The following is a 27,958-nucleotide window of genomic DNA, read 5'->3' as shown; positions in this document are numbered from 1 at the left end:
AACTAGCCGAAACTAGCGAGTGCCAACGGCTGCGACAGCGATAAGCAGTGTGGCCAACGCATAGTTACAACAAGGGCTGCCACGGCCGAGCACGACAAGACGATAGTCCGCTTTTTCCTGAAGTATTTAGTTATTATGAACATTTGAAACTAGATTTTTGCTTACTTCCTCCTGTTTATTCAACTGCGGTAATAAGTACACACAGGGAGAATAAGAAGAAGCCCACTGATATAAACACCCATTATCATTGATGTCAACTACTGGATAATTGTAGCAGCATATGGGACTATGCTATATTACGAAATAAAGCGTCCAGGAAAGAGCGAGGAGCAGGCTTCTATTGAAAAGAAGATGGCTTGGCGCTCCGTTTGCGAAACCCAAGCGGCCGCATGAATGTAAAATTTGGGTTAGAGGTTCGCGCATGCAATTCGGGGACTGTGCTTATTCACCAAACACGAGGGGTGGCTCAGGGCCTCTTTAATCGCATTGGTAAGGTCAGTAGTTCAGTTTATAATGTAAAAAAATACATCGTGGACAATATGCTACGGCGGAGGGGAGGCGCCACACTGCCACCCCCCAGTTTTTCTACTCTTATAAGTTTACACTTGATCAGAACCGTAATGCTCATACATGAACATCAGACCAATAATTTGAATTAGGACTTTCCCATTGTAAAACCACGCTGTTATGAAATATTCATCTCATTGTATATATATATATATATATATATATATATATATATATACATATATATATATCTATATATATATATATATATATATATATATATATATATATATATATATATATATATATATATATATATATATATATATATATATATATATATATTTAATATTTGCATGTATATATACAAGAAATGCCTGTTTTTGCGAAACCAGTAGTTTTTAAGCATTCAAACTGGATGAAGGAGCAAAACGTAGGAAGTAAAAAACGTTTCACAACGAGTTCCTCCGTTGAATTGAAATGCGTCTACATATATATATCTGTACTGCAGCAGAGAAATTGGCGTAGCAAGTGCTGAGCAAGTTCGATCTAAGAAGAAAAAATAGGTGTAGCAAGTGAAATGTGCGAAGTGGATCAAGATACCAAACCAAAGAGAAACAAGCTTTGCGACTTTACCAACAGCGAGAACTATGATGTACTTACCATTTATTTTTAATTGTCGGAAGTACTGTGGAGGCCAGCTTTATCGGCGGCGTGTCCTTACTTTCGTTTTTTTTTGTTTTTGTATATTAACGGATCTTTTCGCGAGCTTTTGGTGACGCTCCCATTTTTATTTCAAGCGTGAAGTTTCGTACAAGGGCTCTATATCTACATTTTCCTATATAGTGGTCATTTTGTCTGGCCCAAGGTTTTATTCCTGTAATTGGCAATGCCCTACGCTTCTTACTAACCTGGCAGTGGGGTAAGACTGTCATGTTAGCAATGTACGTGCGCTTGGAGAACGAAAGTTGCTCTATTTGACAGTTATGTTTCGGTGATCATGGTGAAAGTGGCGAAAGTCATCGCACTTTGTAAATTAGAACGGCTAGTTTTTCACATGCCTTGAAGCAGTTGTGAATTCCCAGGATAACGCGCCTTAAGCATTAGAATATCATCAATTGCCTCACACTTTTTCAATATTGTAATGTTTTCAGCACGATATTGCAGTAAGAATAAGCCAGAGAAAATCGCTTCTATGGCTCATTTTTCACATTTTCTGAAATTTGGAACCTATTTTTGGGGAACGCCATTGGAATGCTTGTCCGCTGTTAGTGCATTATCTACCTCATACCTTTCCTTGCTCTCATGGTAAAATTTGCGACTTCTGGTAGCACTACTTAGACAGATAAAGAAGACTTGACATCTGTCACGTGTGTCGGGCTGTGGCCCAGGGAAGGGCACTATCTCACAAAGAGGCAACTCCGCCGACGACAGGAATGCAGTGAATTCATAACTGCGTACCCAGCTACTCTTTCCCTTCAAGGAACAAATTCGAGGTCAGATAAGTTCAAAGCGGGGTGCGCTTCCGCGCGACCAGTGGGTGTACGGAACATTACGCATTTTCATTTATTTCGTCTGCTGTACATGCTTCTGCTATATAATTCTCGACGGGCATTGATGTACCATAATTACCACTAATGAGCAGATCGTACATTGGTTCGTGACGAAGCAAATAAGTAGGGGAACATACAATTTAACGAATGAGTGACATCGACGAATTGATCTTTTTCATACATACACAAAAATTATCTTTACAGGAGCCAAAGAAGCCTGGATGCCGGTGCACATATGGTTGAGAGTGAAAGCAAATAGATGAAAACAAAGTTCCTTACCGCTTCTACACAAGACATTGCACTCAGATCTTGACTCAAATGGTGCCCATTTTGAGCAGGTAGGCATACAAAGACGACGTCTCATATCGAAGTAAAATCTTCGTGCTTTGCAGTAGTCGTTTGGGGATCCGGGAAAAAATATGATGCACCTTGAATCTTCACAAAGAGAGAGTGAAAAAGAGACCATGCATATATGCATTCATTCAAACAATAAGCATGTATGTTTTATTTTGTTGGCCTCCTAACACGGAGATGCAAACCAAATCTACATGCAGGAGAAAGGTACTATTATCGTCTGTAGCTTTTTTAACTTCGGGAACATGTTCACACGTTTAGAGGAATACGTGTGCAAAGAAAGAAGTGATGTGAAAACTTTATTTATTTATTTATTTATTTATTCATTCATTCATACTTTTACTTGTAAAATACCTTACTAGGCCCCCACCTGCGGCATTGAGTAACCGGGGCATAGTTCGAATATTCAGAAAAATTCTTTTTCCTTCGCTATGGTAGGTAGCAATGACCTCGAATTAAATATCTTATTTCCCGTTATTAATGATATTTCTCCTTTTATGCAAGTACACTTGCTGCCAATAAAATTCGAATAACTTGATTCAAAATAACATTATGTAATCCTTCAATTCTTTTGCTTCACAAACACACAGAAAGAGAGAAAGAAGAGAGGAAGGAAAGGCAGAGGAGGTTAACCATACTGAGTGCGGTTTGCTACCCTGCAGGTGGGGAGGTGAATTCTTTATATTAACGAGGCCAGATAAGTTTAAACAGGATTGCGCTTCCGCGTGTCCAGTGGGTGTAAACCAACATTAGGTATTTTCACTTATTTCGTCTGCTGTACATGCTTCTGCGTTATAATTCTTGCGTTAATAAATCGGCACAGTTGTAATAATGTTACGTATATCATACCATGATGTGGGACTGCTGGCATTATCCCAGTTTCGAAGGGCTGAGTCGGTGGCGTCATTCGCGTAGACGTGCTTGTCGGTGGCGGCACTCTGACTGGCTCTGCGATATTTCGGATGCAGCATTAACGACGCGTGCAGCACAATAAAATGTGAATGCCAATAAACTCGCTATTCGTGATAATGGAGGCAACGTACTACTATGTAAGTGCATTCCTTCACTCTGATTAATCTGCGCGCCAGTCACCTTGACTGCTTTACAATGCACGTCTCTCCTTATATCCTACCGTTTTGTGGTACCCACGAAACAATTCCGGGTCTCGGAGGTTCGGGCATGGGTGGTATAGTTGGTACAGGTGTGGTACTTGGCACCTGTTCCGTCACGGGTGGCACAGGTGTGGTACTTGGCATCTGCTCCGTCACAGGTTCGTCAGGTTGTTCCAGCGGTGGCTCACTGGTACTGTCTCTGTTCCCGCTGATATTCTCTGCTTCACTGGGCTCCTCTAAGCCTGTGACTGTATCAAGAATTAATTTTTTGGAGAATGTTACAGATACTGATTTCCTGAATATGACATTTTGTTGTACAAATGCGTAACATACATAAACGGAAATAAATCACAACAAAACATCATAGATATAGCCCGGGGATCTAAGTAGTTTCTTCATGAACCCTAGCTCTGGGTTTCTATAGTGCCAATCGACAAAACGTGTGATTGCCTTCGTCCCATGTTAAGGCAAACAAATTCCGAGAACTAACAAAGGGCTAGTATATATTACGACATTGGTCAACACGCGGAATTTATTTTACATCTGCATCTCGTACGGATGAAATGTACCAGTTCAAATAAAAAACTGGAATTCTGCGTGTTTTATACTTATCATCGCTAATGATGAAAGATCAGTGTAGCTTACCTGATGAAAATTTCTAGCCACTAGAACATTTCTTAGCGCGAGTGAGTGGACCCCAATACAAGCCAAAGGAAACGATGCGCGTATTTACTACGATCAATTCACTACATCGAATTTGCACAGTACTTTATTTGTAGCTCATTGCTATTTAGTCTCGGTTTTGAGCCAAAACTAAATAATGAAGAGTGCACTCTATGCCCGCAACGTTAATGATTGGTCACAGTTATAATAATAACAGAATGGTATAAAGACCCCTCTTTTTAAACGCCTAAAACATCATAGCCTCTCGGAACGTTTATTAATATTTCGCACAACACAACGACATAACAAAATAACATTTTATGTGAAAGTGCAAGTGTAGGAATTGTATGTACTTGTACAAATTACGAAATTATATCCTCTATTTTTGTGTTCATTTTTTGTTGACGCCATAGTGACTCAGCTCACATCTGGCAAACAATCGAAACTCACAAACTGCTGTTAAACAGAGTTTGTCTGTTTGTTCGCATGTCGAAGATCGTAAATGACCACGCTGACAGTATCAATGTGCAGCGCCTTGATATTTGCAATTGTATCCTGAAAACATCGCTGTTTAGGACATTTAGAAGAAATAGAGTCATGCACAGGCAGTCAATATAGGCATGCTCGTTCAGAATGAGCCAATGTAAAGATATTGATGTGGCCCACTTCTCAAACATAGGAAACACTTCGTCCGAATGTTGTTTAGAGTGCACATGCTGAATGCACACGTTATAACGAAAGGCGGTCGTGGAAGCTGTCGTGTTAGTTACACCTAAGGTAGGAGGTTATGTGAATGCTAACATAAATCAATTACTGGGCGCCGCCATCGAACACTTCCGACTCCAGGTCGCAAAACCCATGTTTAGCCTTTTACCACTTTATTTGTACATAAACCTTTTTCTCCGCCAAATACAGAAGAAAATTAGTGTCGTACAAAGATTATTACTGGGTAATTTCATCACCATCTCCAACCCCCCTCCCCCCTTAAAAAAACCCTAAGAAAACAAATTGCACTGAGAAATTCATAAAGAAAGGTAATATAATACTCACATGCACCGCACGTTCGTTGGCACTCGCCTAAGGTAGGAAAGTTGTTCCCTTGGTATGTGCAGCCTTTCCCTACAAAGCATCTCCCTTTGCGAGGGTTGTAGTAGTACACCGTGATCTTGCGATTGCGTCCGCAAATGTTAGGGAGGCGCTTGACGAAGCAGACGAGAACTACAATGCCAGAAAATAAGAAGCTGTCATGAATTAGGATAGGGTAAAGAAGTTCGCATGTTCTCAGGCTAAAATCGCACGAGCTGTCATGTGTCCCGAACGAGAAAGTACCATTTTCTTGTGAAGTTATTTAGCTTGTATTACACACAGCAGCGCAGTAATTAAGGTATGAGTTTGGTGATATAGATAATGAAGAAGTGTTGATCATCTATCATGTGGGGTATTTCTTTAATGTTACTGGTATTAGTGTTGTATACCATTTAGACCAGTAACTAATGCTACCAAAAACCTGGGAAACATTAACGGAGCGCACCATTGATTTAGATCTAGAGAACGCGCATAAAATTAGTAAGACTTGTTTATTATTTATTAACTCATCAAACACACTCGGTATATTAGACGACATGTTCAGTTGAACATTGGGAATAAAGTGGGAGGACATGCGTTGTTTACGTAAACCGGTACTGACTGGTTGTTACGACGATACAAATGCCTCTACATAAGATGCATTGCTAGTTACGTCAGACAACATGACACATGTTTTTATGCAATTAGCATCTACATCTTGCACATAGCATATCACATGTAGGTTGCTTTGTTCCAGTTTATTCGCCCAAAGTTTCAGTAATGTTTTAAAAAATATGTTTTCTCATTTCCATGATATACTATTGTTGCAGCTTACTGGAACATGTTAGAAAATCTACTATAGTAAATAAAATATATAATCCTCTATAATTGTTTAGACACGCAGTGCCTTTCCGGTACTGAGCACCTTGCTTCAAGTAACCAAACCTTTCCGCTTACATAAAATCAGCCATGACCCGTAGAAGCCTCCCTCAATTTGTGTTTACCAATTAATATAGTGTTCACTATGAGAATATTTAAATAAATATTGTGGAACCAATATTTCTTTGGAGGTGCTTAGGCGATATGAATGCTGCGTGTTTTAATAACATGACATGAGGGCAATTATAGCACTTCAGCACGTCAGGCTTTCATTAGGTGGAGAATGAAATGCGCAGAAACTGGTTTCAAGCCAGGAATGCACTCTTAATTCTGTAGCGATTGCAGCAGCTGAGAAATTTCGCAGTGATTGATAATTGCTCTCGGTAATCATCTGAAACTTCATTCTTTTTTTTTGCACTCTCATATTTAACAAAGTGTGATTAGCAGTTAATATGTTGAGATATTGTAATACATCTGGCCCCATAAACCGCGTAGCGTTTATGTTTATGTTATGTGTTTATACGCTGTGAGTCAACAAGCATTTCGCTGGTGAAATTATGCAAGAGTAACGAACACACCTGACAACAAGAAGAAGTTGAGCAATTTGTTACGAATATAGCCTGGCGTGCTAAGAAAGACACAAACAGCGTGAAAATAACAATGCTACCTTCGCCTTTTAGTTCTTATGTCCGCGTTCACAGGCGTGCCCTGCACTAATAGACGTAAATATACGAGATAAAATTAATAATGGAGTGTTGCGTGCCAGAACCACCACTTCATTATGAGGCACGCCATAGTGCATTTATATGTAAGCATACGGGTGTTCTTGCATACCGATCCCATTGAAATGCTGCCGCCGTCACCGGGATTCGATCCCGCGACCTCATACTATGTAGCGCAGCACCATAGCCGCTGAAGAACTACGGCGCGTCGTAAGTATACATTAATATGCAATGATTGTGACATGCAACATAAGAAATAACTTCGGAGTAATTTGAACACACTTATAAGCACAGGTAACGGAGTGGATTTTCCGCTAACTCAATATCGCAGCGTTGACTTCGGAAGCAAAATGGCTTATTTGTACCGAAATAAGCCACTTATAAGTAGTCTGCAGAAACACTTCTTCTTATCAACTGTGTTTGGCACATTATAGCCTCCACGGCTGCTATGCCATAACAATCCCAGAACAACATCTTCTCTTATCACTCACCTCTTTCCCACACTTGCAAACAGCCTAACCTGTCTGGACCGAAGCCTTAATCTCATTCAACTCTGCCTGCCATTCAATTTCGCCTATTTTGCGGTTGTAGACTCTCAGCTACCCGTTTACTCTGTAGATTCAATCCTGTCGTCATATGCGGTTCAGCACTCCTGCGAATTCTAGTCATGTGCTGTTGTGCTGAAATGAGAGTAGAAAATTATAATTGATGGTATAATCCTTACCACTACGACAGTTCCTGATGCATCCGGTTCTGGACACAAATGGCGCCATTTCTGAGCATGTAGGTTTGCAAAGGCGGGTCCTTGAATCGAAATAGTACATGTGTGCCTTGCAAGACGTGTCTGTTTCTTTGGTTACAGTAACAGAGCACCTGTGATCTTCCGCAGAAATAAACAAAGAAGGTCGAGAATAGTTTATTAAATTTAAGAGCAGACATTAAGAAATATATTTGATGAGCACAGAAACCACTATTTACAACCATGTTCATACTTATGGCATCCGATTGTATCACAAAATCCCACAATATATTCATTTGGCATAATTTTCGAGATATTCTATTTCTTTTTGAAATGAAATTATATGAAAATTCTCTACGCAGTCTTGTCTGCTCCAATTGAGGCATGGCTGTGCGCACGTGTTTTATGTTCACCATATTCATCATCATATCGCATTCAGACATGCTGGCTTCGTTCTGACAGACGCTTTGTATTTATGCGAACAATCCTTCTTCCACTGGGCGATACTTTGTGCTATACATACCATGGATATGTATATATATATATATATATATATATATATATATATACATATATATATACATACATACATACATATATATATTTATATATTTATGTACATACATACATATATATATTTATATACATATATACATATATAGTCATGTCATAAGAAGCTAACAAACATTGACACAAAGGACAACATAGGGGAAATTACTTGTGCTTAATAAATGAAATAAAGAAACGATAAATTAATGGAAATTAAAGTGGATGAAAAAACAACTTGCCGCAGGTGGGAACCGAAACCACAACCTTAGACACCATTCTGAGGCTTCGAAGTAATGGCGCTAGCGTTGTACATAAACGCTGCTTTCGTGTTTGGTGAGCCATATATTGCAAAGTTGTTTGTGTGACAGACGTCGTGTCTTCACAACTTTGTCTCTTGTTGCACCTGACAAGCATATTTTTTTTGTCTTTTTTTAAAGCAGGGATTCGATGCTCTAAACGGTCAGCATTCTCACGACAAACATGACGTCACCCCACACGCGAGAACTGCTGAGATATGCCGTATTTCATAGTTCTGTTCTTCTAGGGCGCTCGTTAGGTTTTCACTACGGCAGCGACAGTCTGATGGAGGTTGAATGCGAAAATGCCCATCGGCCGTGAATTATGGGTACGTAATAGAGATCCAGGTTCTTAAAATGAATCACGAGTCGACCACAAGGGTGAGTCTCGTATTCCGATAGACGATGGCACGCAGGCCTGCTGCTTCATAAGGCAGCCGCGCCCATCTCCGCATACGGGGAGTGTATGTTTCTGCCAGACTTATCTGGAAGAGAAAATCCGTCTCTTGGTGCCACGCCTGTAGTAGATAGATTGCGGTTAGGCCACAACCGGCCAAGAATTACGGTCTGTACGAAGTGTGGGTCAAAAATAAACAAATGCTGGGATTGCACGATGCACCATCAACCATGTAATAATCTACGGGTATTTTATTCACTAATCGAACAGTGGAAAGCTTAGAATAACAAAGCTTTTGTAGTGAATTGTTCATATGCCGCCTGATTAGCTAAAAATGGATGTATGTTGCTATGTCAACTGCGGACCTCAAAAATTGAACCAACTAGGTGTACTGCTAAAGTTTTTTTTTTTCTGGACATGTCACAGTTTTTTACATGAGTGAGCAAGACTCCTTACGCACATCTGTGCGAAAAAATTATGTATTACAAATGACAAATTGCCATTCGACCTCATGTAGTGTTCGCGAGACGCGAGCACACCTGGATAGTTGGCTCCTTGGTGACAGTGCGCTGGGGGATGTTTACCAAAGGTAGGAATTTGGTTCCTATTTTATATAGTATCTATCAAGAGTGGGCGAAATGGTGGCTATACATTTGGTCGCTAAGATCATTTCACAGGACGAAGTGGACGCCTTATCAACGGTAGGAAGAGTTACTAGAAATGAATTTTTAGACATGGCATCAAATCACCTGGTGGCCACGAAGCTCGGCTGTTAATGTACTACTTAAGCTGCTCTGGAAATGACATGACTAGCTTTCGAGGATTTGCTCTCATCCTGGTATCTACTGTCTTCACAACTCGAGCTCTTCGTGGTGCGTCCCAGGCAACATTGCTTATTTCTCTTTGGGTTACAAGGTAATCGTCCATAAACTCTCGCTTAGTGACGCTAGCTGTGGTTTGTTTACAAGTCTAATAAGACTGCTCACAATTTCATGTTCATTGTGAGAAGGCTACCTGACACCGTGAAATCATCGTGCTAGCAGGGTAACACACGAGTTGGTGAAGACGAATTTAGGTCACTAGGTAGACAGATTAATTACTTTATGTCTATGGTGATTACAAACCGCCTTATCAAGTACCTCGTGCACCGTTTAGATGATACTGGGACACTAATTTTCATTTCTTACCTTGTTGGGGAATAGTCGATGCTATTGCAGCATCTGATGAGTCAGGTTTACTTCCTCCCGGAGGTGTCGCTGGGCTGATAATCGGCGGCACATCGATGCCCAGCGCAGGAGATGCGGGCACTTCTCCATGTGACGTATTTGGTGGCAAAGCTGTGCCATCCTCTGGAATTGCGAAGGCTGGTCTGTTATTTGGCGACACGAAGTAGCCTTCTGAGTGAGTTGCTTGTTCACGTGTAACATTGCATGGTGTCTCCTGGCTTGGCACACCTTGGTCCAGCGGCTGTGATGGCCTCCCGTTGTTTGGAACGAGTGCAATATCTTTGTTGACTTCAGTCTGCCCTTTGAACCCTGCGTCTGGTGTTTTTGAAAGTTGGAACGAAGATTGCTGCATATAGTTTCTGCGTATTTACATTACGAACCGCATTACCGAGGGATATTGTATACCACTTATAGTCTTTTTATCTCGTGTCTCATTCATGTTTTCATCAAGTTAGTGAAGAAGTAAGACTTCTAATATGCACCCTAGAAACACTATATACGGAACTATTCTTTGAAAACTCCAGTTCTAATTTTCTTTATGCAGCTAAAGGCAACCCAAGCTATTTTATTGGCGCGAATAAGTTATAACTTAGCCCATATATTTTATTCTCCAGTTCTTTAAAAATGTATTTATATTTTCTAAGAAATGCACCCTCAGACTTATTCCAAAATTAAGTCGATCTATGCCTGTGTTCTTCTGTTCTGTAATTGTTATAAAAATAAATTTTAATTGCGATTTTAGCAAGTCGAGGTGGCCCTCAAAACAAAGGTAAAGATGGCCCTGAATTAAAAGGTGGTCATATTGATATCTTCATTTTATAGATCTCCAACAATGTGCTACTCATCAACGGAACAAAAACGAACGTGGCCACAAAATCTGTCAAAATAACGGAATTTGGGTGTGAAAGCATTAAAGCTTTTCTTTGATAAAAGCTAGCGAACGCTTAAAAGGGATGAACACGTTATAAATTTCGCTCCTTATAGAACAACGCTTCAAGTGGAAGCAATAAAAAATTTCTCATTATGAAAATAATAAACTTGCGAAATTATGTTCCCCTCCGATATCTAAAGTCCATCAAGGTATTGCTGTTTGAAAGTCAAGATTTGGCCATTCCTCATGGAAGAAGGTACTGAAACTTTGTGAATTCTTATTTGACCAGATAGAGTTACTTAATATCTAAATAGAAACAACTTCATTTTTCGTTCACATTTTCGTAGAGACGAATGGTGTTGTTTAATGTTTATGCAGGAAAGTCTATTTTCAAATTTGCATTTGTGCTGTCTCAACAAAGAAACCACAATTTCCCACACTATCTCGTACGTCATCAGTCCAAATATTTTCTGTGTACTTACATGCACCGCATGTGCGCTTGCACTCTTGTATAGTCGGAAAGTTGTTCCCTGTGTAAGTACAACCTGTTCTAGCAAAGCACTTTCCTTTGTGAGCATCGAAGTAATATACAACGTTGTTGCTATTGGTCTTGCAGGGATGAGGTCGCTGTTTATCAAAACACACAAGAACTGGAATATAAACAGATAAAAAATTGTTTGTTAATGCGAAAATAAAAAAAAGTTAGTACTGGAAATCACACAATGTGAGTTCATAACGAAAAATCATGATCATCAAATTCCGCCCTAGTGAAACGTGCCAATTTCACAAGCGGGCAATACTTGTTCATACGTACTACCCAAAATCGGTTGTCATTTTCGGTATTTTTACAGTCCCAAATAAATTTCGGGCTGTCGAGACTGCCCTATAAATGCGAGTCTGGCAGGAGGAGCAGACCATGGTCATCAGCCACAATGTTGGCAGTTTGAAGGGGATCAGCTTGGTGTCTTATACTTCCATTGAGAAAAGATATATACATAAATAAAAAGAAGTATTTCTCATTGAATGGTGAGCAGAGAAATATGTTGTGTTTTTGTTGACCCAATTTGTACCGTTGTAGTGAAGTATTACAGGTTATTTGCTCCTTGTCAGATTGCTGGAAAGTCTCAACCGTATTAGTGTTGTCCCATACCTAATTCGCCATTGAGTTGTAATGGTTCTGAAATCCTTAATTAAGAAAAAAGAAAGTCCACCGAGAAACTGAGCTTCATCTACATGCCTACTGTTTTTGTTGCGAAATTTGCCTTGTATTTGATATTGAAGAGTAAATATTATAACAATTGTTGAGGAGGACCTGAGGTCTAAAACAAGACCTATACTTTGAACATTTTATAATTATCAACATGTATACACCGGTCAGAATAACGTACTGCTCATTAATTTCTTCACAAGCGGAGGACAATATCATTGCATCTATTCATGTAAATTTACACTGATGACACAGTATTTTTTGTCCTTCTTGCAACCATAAATAAAGCATGCAAGAATGATGAGACCTCGAATAGTCTGTGTGAAAGAAATACACATTTTTTACATAAGTCATTAAACAGAGGTCCGGTATGAGTACGAAGTTAGCGCAATAAGTGATATTACTGTTTAGCCTTGGGGTATGCCATTGTTATGTAGCAATATTGCGACACTTGGATAAAATTTGTAAATTCCAGCTCCTGCTCCTATCGGCGCTCCATTTGGCTTTAGTTTCATTTGAAACGTAAATTTTTCTTGTGTTTCACTGCAAATCTTGGAAGATGATACGCTCAAACATAAATGTTCTTCACTTTAAAAGCAATATTCGGCACATTAACAATGCTGCAAAACGGGAATTTATTTGAGGTAATTATGTTTTGGCCTTAATATACACTGGGGAAACTATCTGACGAAAGCTTACCTTCCATGCGTGGATAATTTAATGGCGCGATGCAACTGTAATATTTTTGTCTATGAATAACGATGAATGTTAGGGCTACTTACACCCTTTGCATAGAGTAGGCAAATACTATCGGTAGAAATGTACAGCTCTTTTTAAAGTGCACCCGCGGTGTTAACTACTTGTGTGTGTGTGTGTGTGTATGTGTGAGCGTGCGTGCGTGCGTGCGTCTGCGTGCGTGTGCGTGCGTGCGTGTGTGTCAAAGTCTCCTTACCGCTTCGGCATATGCCGTCGCATTCCGATTTAGATTGAAACGGTGCCTGTTCAGAGCAGGTGCGTCTGCAGAGCCGCGTAGTCTGATCGAAGTAGTACATAGGCGAGTTGCAGGAAGGCGTGGACTTCGAGATATTGGCAGTGCACCGTCCATCTTTAACAAACAGAAACAAAAAAAACTCATCACATCAACAGCTTCTAATACGATGCTAATGAACCGTTAAATCTCATGCAAATAGCTTAATGCATCCTGAATTCATAAGGGAATCATCGGCAAACAATCCATCAATCGATCAACTGATATTTAAAATCTGTGCCACCTTTCATGTTCGTGGCGTTCTTCTGCAATAAATACCTACGTACCTTTTTGTGGTTACAATTGCGACCACCCTGCGGTTTCATAGACGTATCTATCCCTAGTGCAATCAGGGCTGGTCTATTCTTTTCTTCTCAAGCAAGATCACTCTATGCCACAGAGTATATAACATTCCATCAAACTGCGCACTTACACCTTCGTGATACATTGTTAATGCTCAATGCTTTTGTTGGCATCATTCGCAGAAGTACAAAATATTTATATGTACCTCCAGTAATTTCTGAGCAACAATTGTGCTCGACTTCTCTCAGAAGCACTGGCATAAAGTAACGAATGCTATTCGGTCACATTGTGATGTCTATTTCAGATCTTGCAATACGGTAGTGCCACATTTGCTATCCTGGAATGTCCAGTGCGGTATCTCGACCACGACTGCATTCAAACTTTGTAAAACATCAGTTTCTATTATGCTAAAAATGAAGCAAGTACCGACAGGGAAACGCTAAGACTTCGTGGCCGTTTTAAGTTCAATAATTCAATCTGTTTGATTACAGCGCCAGTGGATGTAGGTCGTCCTTCACAACTCGCTATTTCCTCTCGGTACATAGACCCCATGAAGAAAAATGATTACCATGTTGGGCAATTCCTGATTCGACTGCAGTATCTGAGTGCAGTGGTGGGCTCTCCGCTGGACTCGTGGCAGTTGCTCCGGTCATTTGTTGTTGGCCTGAAACACGTTGGGGAATGCTTGGCGCTCCTCCAGTATTAGATAATTCCGGCGCGATAGGCTGTGTACCGTTCCGCTGTATTCGGACCACCAACTTATAAAGCGGCAAGTGCACATGCCTCTGCTGCTGCAAATGGCTACTGCCACCTTCATCATCATCACTTTCGTCGGTGGATCCTGCGCCTAATGGTCATTAATGAAAACACAGATGCCAATAGCTTCTTTTTGTTTACGCCAAACTCTAGAGAAACATACCCAGAGTGAGGGAAGTGCAGCAGAATATGAAAGGGGAAAGAGAATAGCCGGGAAAAATGAAATCCGGTTTGATACCTTACACCGGGGAACGGTGGATTGGGAAGTAGTAGGGTCAGAAAGTACAGAGTGACAGGGGGTTCAGACACGCAAGCACAGGCCGTCATTATCCGGGCAAAAGATCACAACACAATATCACGCGAAGCAAAAGGAACACCAATAACCCTCCACAATACCAATTCAGACTAGAGCCATTTCTAAATGTCTGTATTCGTTAAAAACAGTAGCAGTGCCCTCGTCAACCTTGGCGGCGTATGCTTACTAGGTGAGCAGAAGAAGATGATTTACTTTTATGGAGGTCTTGATCAAAGCGATATAGTACATTGCGAACGTTGGTCTATGCACACGGTAGCAATGACGGTGCACAAAAATTGTGCGAGGGTAGCCGGGTGGCTAAATGCGTCGCATGAGTCGCTTGCGATCATTTCAATGCTTAAACTAGAATACCAAGCCTGATACATCACACAACAACATAAATATAATAGTATTTATGATTTCTGAATTTTAGTTAAGATAAACGACCGCGTGGAGGAATTCAAGAACCAGGTGGTCCAGCTGAAGCGGTCAAGTATTGCCAATCTTACCTTCACATTTGAAGCAAAGCATTGTAAGGCAATGTTTAGGGTCCTTATTTCTCATAAGCTACCTCAACTGAAAGGGTATTTAGAAGATATGATGTAGAATAAACAGACAGGTATGTTTTAAATTTACCTCACGAGAAACAAATTATGGATTTTACGTGCCACAACCACATTCTGATTATGAGACATGCCGTAGTGGAGGACTCCGGAAATTTCTGCCACCTGTGATTCGTTAACGTGCACCTAAATCTAAGTACACGGGTGTTTTCGCATTTCTCCCCCATCGGAATGCGGCCGCTGTGGCCGGGATTCGATCCCGCGACCTCGTGCTCAGCAGCCCATCACCATAGCCACTAAGCAACCACGGTGGGTACTTCACGCGAAGAAGGTATTCTATTTCAGTTTCATTCTGAAAAGTTTTGCAGGTTCCAGGTTTTACTTAGAAAAAATCAATTCTGAAATATTTTCGCTATCTTGTTTTATTTGGACGGATATTTATGATATATATATGTGTGTGTGTGTGTGTGCGTGTGTGTATATAAGATCTTCGAAACTTTGGAACCATTTAACAGTATTATGGGCATCGCACTAAGAGTACAATTCAGCTCCGCATGTTTTTTTATAGAAGTATAGTAACCACCTACTGACCTTACAGTTTCGAACTGTCAACCGTGAAAAGTCTGCGTTTCTTCTTGGGGCCCATAGAAATCTCTACTCGGAACCCACGTATGTTCTTGCGCTTGGCTCTCGTTTTCAATAGGCACCATTGCGAAATTCTAAGTCTTCTTCAAATACATCACATCACAGGCCAATAATCGAATGGTTTTCCCCAATTATTTTAAAGCCTGTAAGTTATCTATTTTTCCGAGACCCGTATGCCGTAGAGAGTAACAAAGTTCTGTTTTAATCCGTTCTGATATTTCTGAGTGGTCATATTGCATTCGCTGAAAAACATACCATTAATGGCAGAAGCCGATGTGATCCTAAGAAGAGAAGTATATTACTCCTGAGAGATGTAGTAGCCACTGGCGATAGAAAGCTTTATGCCATATCTCTAGCCAATGCACACTCTCCTTATAGCTGTGTAAGTTCTTACACCATAATAATTCGGCCATATATCTATGCGGTTTTAAAAAGCAATATTTGATCAGAAGAATAAAATGTATCATTATGTTCAAGACACCAATACACGTAGGTATATATTGGCAGATCCCCGTTACTCATATAGGATTTGCGCTAGGGAATTGTGCTGTAAATATAAAAAAAACATAGGATTAGCTAACTTAAAGTTAAAGTGCGTATTGTCAAAGGAAACGTGATTTGACATGCCGGCCCCGTGAAAGTAGATGTCTAAGCGATGCTGTTGCAAAACCATAGCTGCTGAGGGAGACAATGGGTTTTTGGTGGTTCGGATGCTTGCTTTGAGCTTGTTCTTAATTGATGCGTGTGCTGTGGTGTCTGTTGTACGGGTGATTTCAATATGCGCTGTTCGCTTCACTTTGCTGAGCGCTTGTAGTCTCTGCCCTTGGGGGGAAGGAGCGAGCCCCTGTATTTTTTGCTTGTTTACGCGGGTACGAGCCATGGCATTTTTGCTTGCCCACGGAGGTACGAGCCATTGCTGAAGATGACGGATTTTAGCTTGTCCATTTTTGAGATGTACGCTGTTGTGTACTTTGTCTGATTCCAATGAATGCATGCACTGTTTGTTTCACTTTGCGGATGTCTGGTAGCCTCAGCATTACGAGGGAGATAAGCCATCGCGTTTTCGCTTGCTTAAGGAGGCGGTCGCATTCGGGCGGTACGCACACCGCATTTTAGTAAATGTTTGCGCACGCAATGTGCATTCCGTGCTCATTGGACAGCTGTGAATTATATTGCATTAGAAAGCTTATTTTATTTGCTTTACAATGAAGCCTATTATATTCGCCTTGACTGAAACGGTACCTGATCCTAATCAAAGAATGGGAGCAAAAATTGGCGTTCTTGCTGTACAAGCCTGCGTTGGACTGCGCTTCCGCCAAAACTATTCAACATAATAAAATTAAGTTTGCTAGGCCTTTAAATGAACTATTAAACAAAGGTTTTTGTGAAGATGTGCGTGTAAGACAATTACAAATTGACATAGGCCCTAATAAATTTGGACAAAACAATAAATGGTTATGAAATTTTTTTTATTATTTTAAATGCAAAAGAACAATATTTTTTTTAGTTTTCTAGGCTACAGTGCGCTTATCATTCATGCAAAGATCTTTTCTGTTCTGATTAACAGTTCATGAGGTATTGTTTCTATAAATTGGCAATTTATGGCTTTACATGGTCGCGCATTACCGAAGAGGGAAAACTATTAAAGCTGAAACTATTCAGTTTTAAATAATCAGGCAGCAAGCCCTTCTTTGCAAGCCCTTCATGAGAAACTGTCTTACGTTGATTAAGGAATGTACATGGGACAAATAAATTTAGCAAAATGTTCTGCGGGCCTGGTCCATGCAAATTGACTTTTTTGTCACTTACACGCTTATTCACAACGATTGTTGCACATTATTAGAACCACGCGATGTTTTGTAAATACTAGCACTTATTTATTGATTAAAAATATGGGGTTTTACGTGCCTACACAACTTTCTCGTTATGAGGCATGCCGTAGTGGAAGACTCCTGACGGCGAAGAGCAGTTTTTTTCCCTTTCTGAAATCTTGACTCAGTGGCCTCCCCTGGTGGGAGAATCTGAACTAAACGCAAAATGGCAGCTGTGATACTTTCACCTTAAGGAGGTGTGAGCTATTACTGATGGCTATAATTTAGGTTCATAAACGGACACGAAAAATTGCCACCATCGAGAGACTAACAGCTTAGCTGTAAAAAAAGTGCAAAGTAAAACGGAATAAAACAAGGAAGCCCGGAAAACATTTTAGCGTATTATCGGACACATTAGGCCGACATTCAAATATGGCATGCAAATGTTTTGGAAATAATCAGCGTGCACTACATGTTAAAAATTCTTTGTTACGAAACTTGTTCCAAACCGCAAAAGAAACTGAATATAACAATTCATGCTTGGATTCAGGGTAGTCGGAGATTCCAGCCACACACTTACCTGCGCTACAAGTGCTCATGCACTCTTCCATAGTTGGAAAGTTGTTTCCTCTGTATGTGCAACCCTTCCTTGAATAGCATTTTCCTTTGTGTGCGTTGAAACGGAATACCTTTACGCTGAAGCTGCCGTCACAGGGCTGAGGCCGCATTCGGATGAAGCAGACGACCACTATAATTTGAGTGAAAACAAAAACTTGTAATGATAAATATAACAGATATAACCTATTTCAGCGAATCGGTCACCATGTGTATCACTACATAGGGCATTACCTTGCGGGAAAACATCCAATTGCGTGTGTTATCCAAACATGTTAGATAACGTTATTGAAGATGTTCTCTACCACTGTGTAATATGCAAGAATAGAGCGCTGGTGGATTCTGGTGTATGTATCATGACGCGTTGCAGGTGGAATAAAGATTCCGGTGCTAGAGTGCACAAGGCGGTGAGTTGGTATGAAATAGAATCGATATTTTAAAACAGCGGTGCTGTATTCATGCGGACGCAGATATGGCTCACGAAGCGGAATACATGGCGACGTGACTGGATGCGGTGCTATAAGTCACGTGGTCGCGGAGACGCGTTTGTGCCCCTGCTCGCGCACTCGTCGTCGTCTTCTTCCCCAGCTCTCTCCGATTCCGCTCGTCGTGCCTGCGTTCCCACACTTCCCCTTCCTCTGGCAAGGCGCTGACGGCACTCACCCGCAGCCAGTGGTGCAGTTATTTCGGCGAATTCTGTCGTGCACTCAGGTGAATGAACCTTTGACCGAGATAGTACAAATTTTCATTTGGTTAAAGAAACAGACCGCGCCGGTAGCCGGTCTACATATAGCACGGCGCATCATGTCGCGGCCAGTCGGTGCGGCGATTTCGGCGAGTTATGTCGTGCACTCCGATGGACAACCTTCGACTCGGACTTCTCAGTCAGTAGGTATGCCCGGCTGCTACGGAGGGAGTTCGTATATCGACAGGTGTCCTAAAATATCATGTGCGCGGTCTCTGGGGGCACCTTTTCCAACTGCGCACCCTCTGTTCGTTTAGGCGAAAGCGCGTTCAAGTGTCCTATGTGCTCCCCTATTATAGGATGTCAACAGCTGTAAAGCGGTGTTTATCCGTCCTCACCTAATAAGTCAATTGCGATGCCACATAAAAAATGGTCGTCGTGGGAGCGGCGCAAACCCCCTTTTCTTGCGCTGATAAGGGTTTTAACGAGAATCACCCCTGAACAAAGCCGAACGCCGGGCAAGAAAACGCTTGCGCCCACTTAAACCAATGGGTGTCCTGCAGCAAAGGGAATCGAACCGACTACCTCCCACAACCGAGGCGGCTATTCTACAACTAGGAAATCGCAATGGTCGCCAAACTGGAGCGACTGGCTCACATGTGGGAGGTACTGAATTGGAATCCCGGTGCCACCGAAATCAAACCGGGATTTCTAATAGGTAATGATTTACCTAGCTTCGCGCTTGGTTGTTTATACCGCTTCTCTTCTCGCAAGCGGGCCATATAGGAATTTTCAAGAGTCTGCGGGTGCTCCTTGTCTCCATCAAAGCATTGGTGAAATAGTGAGCACGCGCTGCTCCTGTTGAAGGTAGCCAAGTGCGGCTGGGAGGTACCTACGGATAAGATAGGTACGAGGGCAATCTTCTCTTGGTGCTCGGCTACTGTGGAAGTTCCCGTCGCTCGGAAGGACACTCGCAAATTTGGAAGTAGGCGGCATATAACCACAAGCCTGCTTTTATTACCAGTGCTTTGTTTGCCTTAGTTCTACAGAGCAAGGTTATATACTGAATACACCTGTCCCATTCAATGCATCCCTGTAATGCTGGACGCTTGGATTGGGGGCTGGTTCTACCTTCTTATATTAAGGGCGACAAACACCATGGGTATAGCTGGTGCCGCCGTCGGCATGACGTAGTATGATTGATCACGTGGACACTGCGACCGGCGAAGCGAGCTGAAAACGAAAGTTTAAGGTGCCACCTGCGCTGCGGCTTTGATTAGGTGGGGAAGTTTTCCCGCTTCGGGTCTGTGCTTGACAACACATGAATGTACTATTGTCGGTAGTGCCTGCCTTTGCAGGCGTCCAACCTGGTAGGCTACTGCTTGGTGCCGCAGTGCCGGACGCACGCAATGAAGCCTGGTGTCAGCCTTCACACAAAGTCACAGGACACGAAGCTACCTCAAGCTTGGATCGCAAAAGTTAGTACCAGCAAGCAGCCATCGGCTACTACTCGGGCGTACAGCAAGTACTTGCGTGAGGAAGATTTCTGACACCATGTCGGGGCTACGATGTTTGGAAAGTAGCATAATGCACGCACCCAGACACTCGCCCGCGCGTACTGCCCGGCTAATGTCATGATCCTTTGGTCTACGAACTTGTTGATGCTACATAGTGGCAAGCTCAGTGGAATGGAAAGGGGTCGGTAAAAAGGACACAAAAGAAAAGACATGGCATATGTTCATGCTTGTAGAGCTACAAACAATGAATACTGTACTGGATTAAGGAAAAAAAGCAGCGGATAATTGCTCGCTGAGAGGACCGATAAACATAGAGTGCGGCATAACTTGAGAAAGAATGATATTGAAACGTCCCAGAAAAAAAAAGTGGATCGTTGCGACGGCACATCACGAGTTGTCGTAGGCGTCGGGAGGCCCTAGCTACAACAAAATTAATTTTCAACAGCTCTGAGAGTGTCCATGCAACAAGGGTTGCTTGTGTATTCTCAAATACTGATATTTTTCGGTCTAAAGCTCATGGTATGGTGCGAAAACGCGCTCGCAGCGAAAGCGAAACACTCTGCCCGGACATGCACTCATACGCGCAGTCGGTCACCACGAACCAATGCGATCAAAGCATTGAGGCTTCATGCTGTTATGCTCCATTTTATCATACAGACAGCCCATTATAAGAGCATATTTCACATTGTTCTCAGCGAGTGCCGACCTTTCACGCCAGAAGCCGGTTCAGGAGATTTGATCACCGAGACTGCGCGCAGCGGTAGTTCACTGTAAGTATTCGGTAACTGGAGAGTGTCTGTAAACCATTCTGTGCTTTCTCTTTGCCCAAGGTTATCATCTGGCTGCAAAAATATTCGAAGTTCCGCCCGAAAGGCGAAGCACCGATTGCAGTATCAAAATAGTAGATAGGTGTACGAAGTAAGGATAGTAGCTTTATCGGCCGTATAAACTTCTAAACATTCGCTTACTAACTAAATTAATAATGATAGAATATGTTAGCGTGACTCAGCCAGGACGTAGAAAGAAACAGACACACAGACAAAGCGCTGTCTTTGCCTGTCTGCTTCTTTCTACGTCTTTGTTCAGTCGCGCCTACCAATTCTATGATGGAATTGAACAAACTAGCCCGTGAACGTGTTTTAACTAAATTAACCAGCACGGTGTCACATGCACACAGGTAACATGAACACATCTCGCTCGATGACAGCGGAAACTGTCTGTGAAAACGCTGGAGTTAGGAATCACGGCAGATGCCGCCAGCCAATTGATCTCTGTGCATCTGTCGCTTCTACGTGAACGAAACGTCGAAAGCACAGTGCCTACGAAGCTACCGGCACTACGCGCACCCTGCAAACATCTTAGAACTCTTTGAAGGTGAGGTTCCCGCTGGAGCGCATATTGGCCACGTCCCATACTGCATTCCAGAGACGCGAGTGCCACCAATGCGTCTGTACAGCGTCAGCGAAAGGCGTCTACTGCGGCGTCCACGATTCGCGTGGCCAACGCCGCAGTAGACGCCGCAATGTCTCCACTCTGTACCAAGCGGCGGACGATGAGGACATCGAGACATCTTGGCTGCCGCCGGAGAAGAACGCCCCTCTTCCCTCACCTGACCTCCCTTACCTTGCGCGCCAGAGGAGAGGGCACGCATCCGGCACGCCTTCCTCGCTCGCGCACGCGCGATTGAACCGCGTTAGCATAGAGTTTATCACTATAACACCTAGAGAGTAATCTGGCGCCACCGTCTATGGGAGTTTCTAAGGGGGCACCGTCCCGTCATGGGAATGACGGTATATGTGTCTGCGAGGCTCGTGTTGGCTGGTGTTGTAAGAGGCTTCGTCTAAAACGTGGATATGGCTACGCAAATAACGCGTTCTCAAAGTAAAATTTTTATAAAATGTTTCCATTCACGCGTATTACATCTTTACTCACCCACAATGCATGACCAAGTGAAGAAAAGCAAGAACAGACGACCAACTATTTCAAAGAGAGCGCGAACCTTGTCGTCTGCCCTCCAACTTTAGCGGCCCGCTGATACTTTTTACATAACATGTAGTCGTACACACAATAACAAGTTCTCATAGTTAAACAAAACATGTTTTCCCGTAATAATAAAGCCAAAACAGCTTTTCACGTGCTGTTTTAGTAGAAAATGAATCATTGTGACAGACGGAACGGTATTTGCCAAGCGCGTCTTCAAGGTGTCCTGTCTCTACGAGAACGATGCCATTCCGAATCCACAATATACCGGCATTCCCATGCATACCACAGCGCAGCAGCGCCAGATTTCCCTCTAGGTAATGTAGTGAGAAACTCTATGCGCGTTATCCCGCTCACCCTCACACACTTTCTCTCATACGAGCCTCACGGCGATGGCGATGGCGACCGGGACGGGGACGCCGGCGGCAGAAATTCGCCTGGAGTGTCCACATCATTGCTAAAGACTTCCTTCATTTTGAGAGTATACTTACAGAAATATCCAGGAGGGCTCCCGAATGGTGTTTCAGTGAACGACGCCAGCCAAACATATGAGAAACACGCCGTGTTTTCTGGCATGCTATGCAAGCGATGCGCTTCCGACATAATGCGAATTCGTAAGTCCTCACCCCCAATACGGTGTGTGTCAAGCGATCGGGTTCGAACCACGCGCCTCCATATGCCAAGCCGGTTTCAAGTATATATAAAGTCCATGTAGGCACTATGTATGGTGCACCGCACGAAAAGCGAGCCTGAAATCTTACGTGGCCGCTCAACAACTTTGCTGAGCGTCCTTGTGCACCGCCTAGGGGATATCTAATAGGAAATAGAATTTGATGACCTGAATTTGGGTTTTTCTGTCGCACCTCGGCGCAGCTAAAAGTCACCGCCTTGCCTATTCAAAGGAAACAATTTTCACAATGAAAAGATTATGACTCCCAAGTGCGCTTAGAGCAGAGCGACAAAGCTTACAGGTTTTGGAATGCCATTGCTAGACCTGTAACTAGAAGAAACTAAAAAAAAGCTGTCTGGTGGTGCTAGGTCACCGAATTCCAAGCCAGTAGAGGTCCTTCCAAATGTCTTAAACTCCGGCAGTAATCGAGTACCGGGCTGGGAGCCCGCTGATACAGCTTTTATTAGTTGATACCCGGGGGCAGCCCTCTTCAGCCTCTGACAGCAGCGGTAAGTGCTCCACCATTTTACCAAAGCTGTTGTACGACAATGGGCACCGAAAGAGCTTCCGGAGTTACTGTAGTGCTCCTTCTCGAGGTGGGAACCCACATAAACATGTGAGTGCTGGGTCGTGGTCATCATGGTCATGGTCATCATTTCCAATCCCTGGAAAACCAGTGATTTTTCCAAAGAGGTAAAACTAGTTTTCACCGTAGTAGCAGTTAAAGTAAATGCTTAGGATCATATTAGGGGTTCTGCTGCTTTTGTTAAAGCTCTTGTTAGGTCGACAATGTTTGTGTGTTCCCAAATAAAGGCGCAATAATGTTTTTACAAATGTCTCACTACGTTTACCAGTTACGAAATGGAAAACGTTGCAACGTATTCGAGCTGACAAGCTGACAAGAAGAAATTTTGGGGGTCGAGCCAAATTCCAATTATGCCTATGCAAAGTGCATTAGGAATGTGTATTGTTCCTGTTACTGTTGAAATTTTGTTCATAAAAATGCGTTTACTGAATCCTACTGGGGAACAGTAGGTTGTTAACACAATTTTTACAGCGCTTGTTTCACAACTGTGACTATCTTCAAAGTTTTTTCCAAGTGAATGTGCTTCAGAAATTGACTGGTTCCAGTTCGGAAATTTTAATATGTGTGCTCGTGCAATTTGGAAAGACTAATTGCTCAATTTTTGTGAAGTATTCACTTATGGAAGTTGATTTCATGTGAAACTAACGTAGGCATCTTTGAGTAATCCAGTTGGATGAGTTCATTGGTGCAATATGGATAAGCGGGGTGGACAAGTTTTCTATTATTGCGAAAGGATTATACGCCCGATTACGGGAATATCCGGCGTCGTGGTCGGCAGCTGTGACTCAGCAATGGCACCCGAGAATCGCGGAGGGCGCATTGAGTAGAGATATGTCAAAAAATGCTCTGATTGATGTCAAATTTCTCAGTGAGGCTACTGTAACCATAGTAAATTAATGGCTTAGAAAATAAGATTCTGTACATTTCGGTCTGGGTGGGAATCGAAGCCAGGTGCTCCAGGCTGTGAGACGAGCACGTTTTCTGACGCAACGGGGGCTCCAAGGTTCTGGCTGAATAAAAGTGTTCCTACTGTGTGCGTCATTGCACACGTCACACCGCAGCCATCCGGCTTACTAAAGGTGTGGCCTACTGCATTTGTAACTGGGCACGTAACGGCGCAGCCAATGGGGAGGAGGTGGCACCACGTCATGAGTGTACAAAATTCAAACATTTTACCAAATCGATATAATACTTTCGAATTCCCACACGCAGGCCGCCTTAGAAGTTTCCACTAAATTTTCTTTTTCTGGTAAAGCCGACTCGCGTTATTGTCGCTAAAGATAATTCAACTTATTGCACACCCGAACGCAATGAAAAGCACTGGTGATGAAACATGCCTTGAAATGGATTGTAAAAATAATTTAGTTCGAATTCAACAGTATGAGGCTGCACTTGATTCGGCCATCAGCGTAGCCCCCTAATTCGCACAGACAGCGTTGAAAACTTGGAAGAACAGGAAATCCAGCGGATAGGCTGCTTTTTCGCGAAGACTCCACAACGATGGCACCAACTTGTGCTGCGGTTTTCATAATGACCCGCGCTGTAGCCTAAGCGATGCCCTGTTCAATATTTTTGCCAATGCTGTCAGCGCTTCTGTGCAGTTATTTTTTGGCTGGGTGGTTTGTTTTTGTAATTTCTATACGCTATTCTTTAGGCGCCCGTTCCTGCAGTGATCTTGGCGTTGGCGTTGTCCGTCGTCATCGAGTGAACGACCACAGCGAAGGGTGAAAGCGAGCGCGGAGCGCAGCGCGAGATGAAAGACGGCGAGAGCGAAGAGAGCGTGAGGAGGAAAGCGGATGGAGAGGGCACGGGGAAAGCATGAGAAAAAAAGCGTAGTGCCGCACAAGACGGGATTTGCGGCGATGATAGCAACAAGATGGCGCCAGAGTGGCGTGCGTCGTCTGTATGAGAACAAAGCGTTGCATGAGCTGCGGCGGCTGCTGTGAATGACTCCTCACGCCCACACCTCACCCAAACGCCGCTTGTCGCGATCTGTCGATTAGCAAGACAGTAGCGCCACATTTCACTCTGTTTGCAACGTGCTGCACAAGACAGGTTGTCCGCGCCACTGAACATATCGCGAAATAAAAACGCACATACAGCTGCGCTTAAATTTCATATTAGGGAGTACTGTAATGATCACCGAATGTTTTTTTGTGGTTGCGTATTTTTGCCTATTACTCCACTCTGTGTTGCTACTTTCCTGGGGTTATCCGAGATGGACAAACAGGCAGGCAAATAATAAACAGACAGTTATTAAATATTTGTTAGCAAAATAAGAATGAATAATAAATCTGTAGTGAGGAAACCTAGAATAGTGAGAAAATTTACAGTACTTCGCAATGGACAAACCTACTTACCACTTCTACATGACATATCGCATTCCATCCTTGTACTGAATGGAGCATTACTGCTGCAAGTGCGCCCACAGAGACCTGTTTCCTTGTTATAAAAATATCTTAATGGGCGGCAGCTTTTAGTTTGAGAAACGGGAGACTGGATGTCACACATGGGATCTGCAGAGAAAAAAAAATATCGAAAGTAATTGATGCTCTTCTACCTCTTGTAAACGACTACATCCCACGCCTTTCATATGGAAGGAACTTTTCCTCAAGTTGTAAACAACTACAAGATATGAAAACCGGTAGCTACATATCAAAGAAGGACGCTATTTGAATTGATCACACTTTATTGCAAAGGTGAAGAGTCGTGCAAAACATATCACCAGAAATAAGCGTAGGAAAATCAAACAGTTGCATGATGACAGGAAAACTTGACAATTTACTTATGTGTATGCAAGTGATACAATAACTGAAGTGTCGCACACATTACTTTATTCAAAATTGTTTGCATTCACTTCGCGCTTCTCTGCAAGTGCAGTGAATAGCTTCATTTACGAACGCGCTCTAATTCCTCCTAGGGATGATCAACAGCACAGATTGAAAGGCGTGTATTTCCGCAGAAACTCTAGAAGATTCTCTATGCTTCCCCTTATCCTCCGAAGATAAAAAAAGAAACTTGCATAGTGGGCCAGTCCAATTTAGCTTAGCTAGGCGGATGGCCGTTTGCGTTTATATGCATCTTAGTAGCATGGTCTTGCATATGAGAGCTCCAGAATCTAACAAAAGTGCTGCAACGATTCTTAGAGGCAGCCGGACTGAGCACTCGGCAAACTGCTTTCGTAACCTTGGCCACTGAAAGCACATAAAATTCTAACATTTCTTCTAACAAGAAATTTTGGCGTGGTATTTAGAACAAGTTGTTCAGGCCTAACAGAATCCTTAAAAATGTAAATCTTGCGTAGTTACTGTAAATGTGTGTCGTATCTGGCAAAAAAAGTAAATAGTGACCTACCAATGGGAGAAATTGTCTAACACTTCCTTAAATATAAATATGGTGGCATTTTGTCACATAAGTCAGTGAAATACGGCGAAAAAATAATACGTGTTACGCGTATTATGTAGCAGGAACAAGTGAAATTATTCTGTGCAAAGATAATTTGGGAAGCAATCATGATATAAAAATGAACGACAAAATAATTCTTCGAGGAAGACCGTAGGGTGATCTACATTGAAGACGTGAACAAGTAGGCAATACAGCTGCAGGGGAGTGTGTCTTGTTTTCTTTTTGTCATTACAAATGCGCAATCGACAGGATGATGTCTGTTGTGATGAAGTGCTGCTACTACGAGACCCAGATCTTTCCACGGATCCAGGAAGCAAGAATCTTCATGGCCCTTGGGAATCGCACCTCCGGATTTGCACTCCAGTCCTTGGTTGAAATCGTCATTATTCACCCTGCGATCACTGAGGTCTTACTGAAAGAAGCATATGAAGGCTACAGGACTGAGGTAATAATTAGCGAAGGCCTGCCCGTTCGGTCCTACTCTCTATATCGGACGCACAACGGACCGTGAGTTCTGACACATATGCCGTGGTCTGCTTCTTGATGCTTTGGATGACTTTGATCTCTGCTTTATCCATTGGGCATAGCGGTAGCGTCGTCTGCGGTGGTTTACTCACTGTTCGACAAGGCACCGCCGTTCATTTTGCTTTCGAATATACTCGTAAATTGCTGGGCATCAGACAGCCATTCATCAAACCTGGTCAATTCTAATTCACAGGCGAGCACTTCTCCTTCAGTGACAGCGCTCCGAAAACAGATCGGATGGATGGACAGACTGCTTTCTTGTTTTCGCGGCATGTCACAGCACCTAGAAAATGTTGAACATCTAGGATATCCTGCCGTGTTTCCCACTTCTGGTGGTATAATCGCCTGCGATGCCTCCGACCACTCCAAAACAGTCAATACCGCCTGCCGGCGAAATCTCCGGCAACCAGAGTGGTTATGAAGTTGTGCCATAAC

General features: G+C 42.6%; 1 protein-coding gene and 1 long non-coding RNA gene across 4 annotated transcripts in view; one reads left to right on the top strand and one right to left on the bottom strand.

Annotated features, from left to right (window-relative positions):
- Positions 1-2,331, top strand: part of LOC139050553 (uncharacterized) — a 51,076-nt gene extending 48,745 nt beyond the window's left edge. The window contains exon 3 of the long non-coding RNA XR_011508948.1: positions 2,265-2,331. This is a non-coding gene — a long non-coding RNA (uncharacterized lncRNA). The remainder of the gene's footprint in view (positions 1-2,264) is intronic.
- LOC135907670 (papilin-like) overlaps positions 1-27,958 on the bottom strand; it is a 45,615-nt gene that overhangs the window by 7,099 nt on the left and 10,558 nt on the right. Inside the window, exons 2-12 of one of the 3 annotated variants that reach the window (XM_065439371.2) lie at positions 25,954-26,109; positions 18,121-18,288; positions 14,039-14,317; positions 13,093-13,245; positions 11,416-11,583; positions 10,024-10,377; positions 7,580-7,735; positions 5,240-5,407; positions 3,547-3,774; positions 3,264-3,362; positions 2,340-2,495 (exon numbers count right to left, since the gene is read on the bottom strand). In XM_065439371.2, the coding sequence (XP_065295443.2) occupies positions 2,340-2,495; positions 3,264-3,362; positions 3,547-3,774; positions 5,240-5,407; positions 7,580-7,735; positions 10,024-10,377; positions 11,416-11,583; positions 13,093-13,245; positions 14,039-14,317; positions 18,121-18,288; positions 25,954-26,109 (2,085 nt within the window). The remainder of the gene's footprint in view (positions 1-2,339; positions 2,496-3,263; positions 3,363-3,546; positions 3,775-5,239; positions 5,408-7,579; positions 7,736-10,023; positions 10,378-11,415; positions 11,584-13,092; positions 13,246-14,038; positions 14,318-18,120; positions 18,289-25,953; positions 26,110-27,958) is intronic. The other 2 variants (XM_065439372.2, XM_070527081.1) reach the window with 2 other exon arrangements.

Source organism: Dermacentor albipictus, chromosome 10, assembly GCF_038994185.2.
Source record: "Dermacentor albipictus isolate Rhodes 1998 colony chromosome 10, USDA_Dalb.pri_finalv2, whole genome shotgun sequence".
Classification (NCBI taxonomy): Eukaryota; Metazoa; Arthropoda; class Arachnida; order Ixodida; family Ixodidae; genus Dermacentor; species Dermacentor albipictus.
Note: the sequence above shows the minus strand (reverse complement) of the source record. Positions and strands in the feature narration are given on the sequence as shown.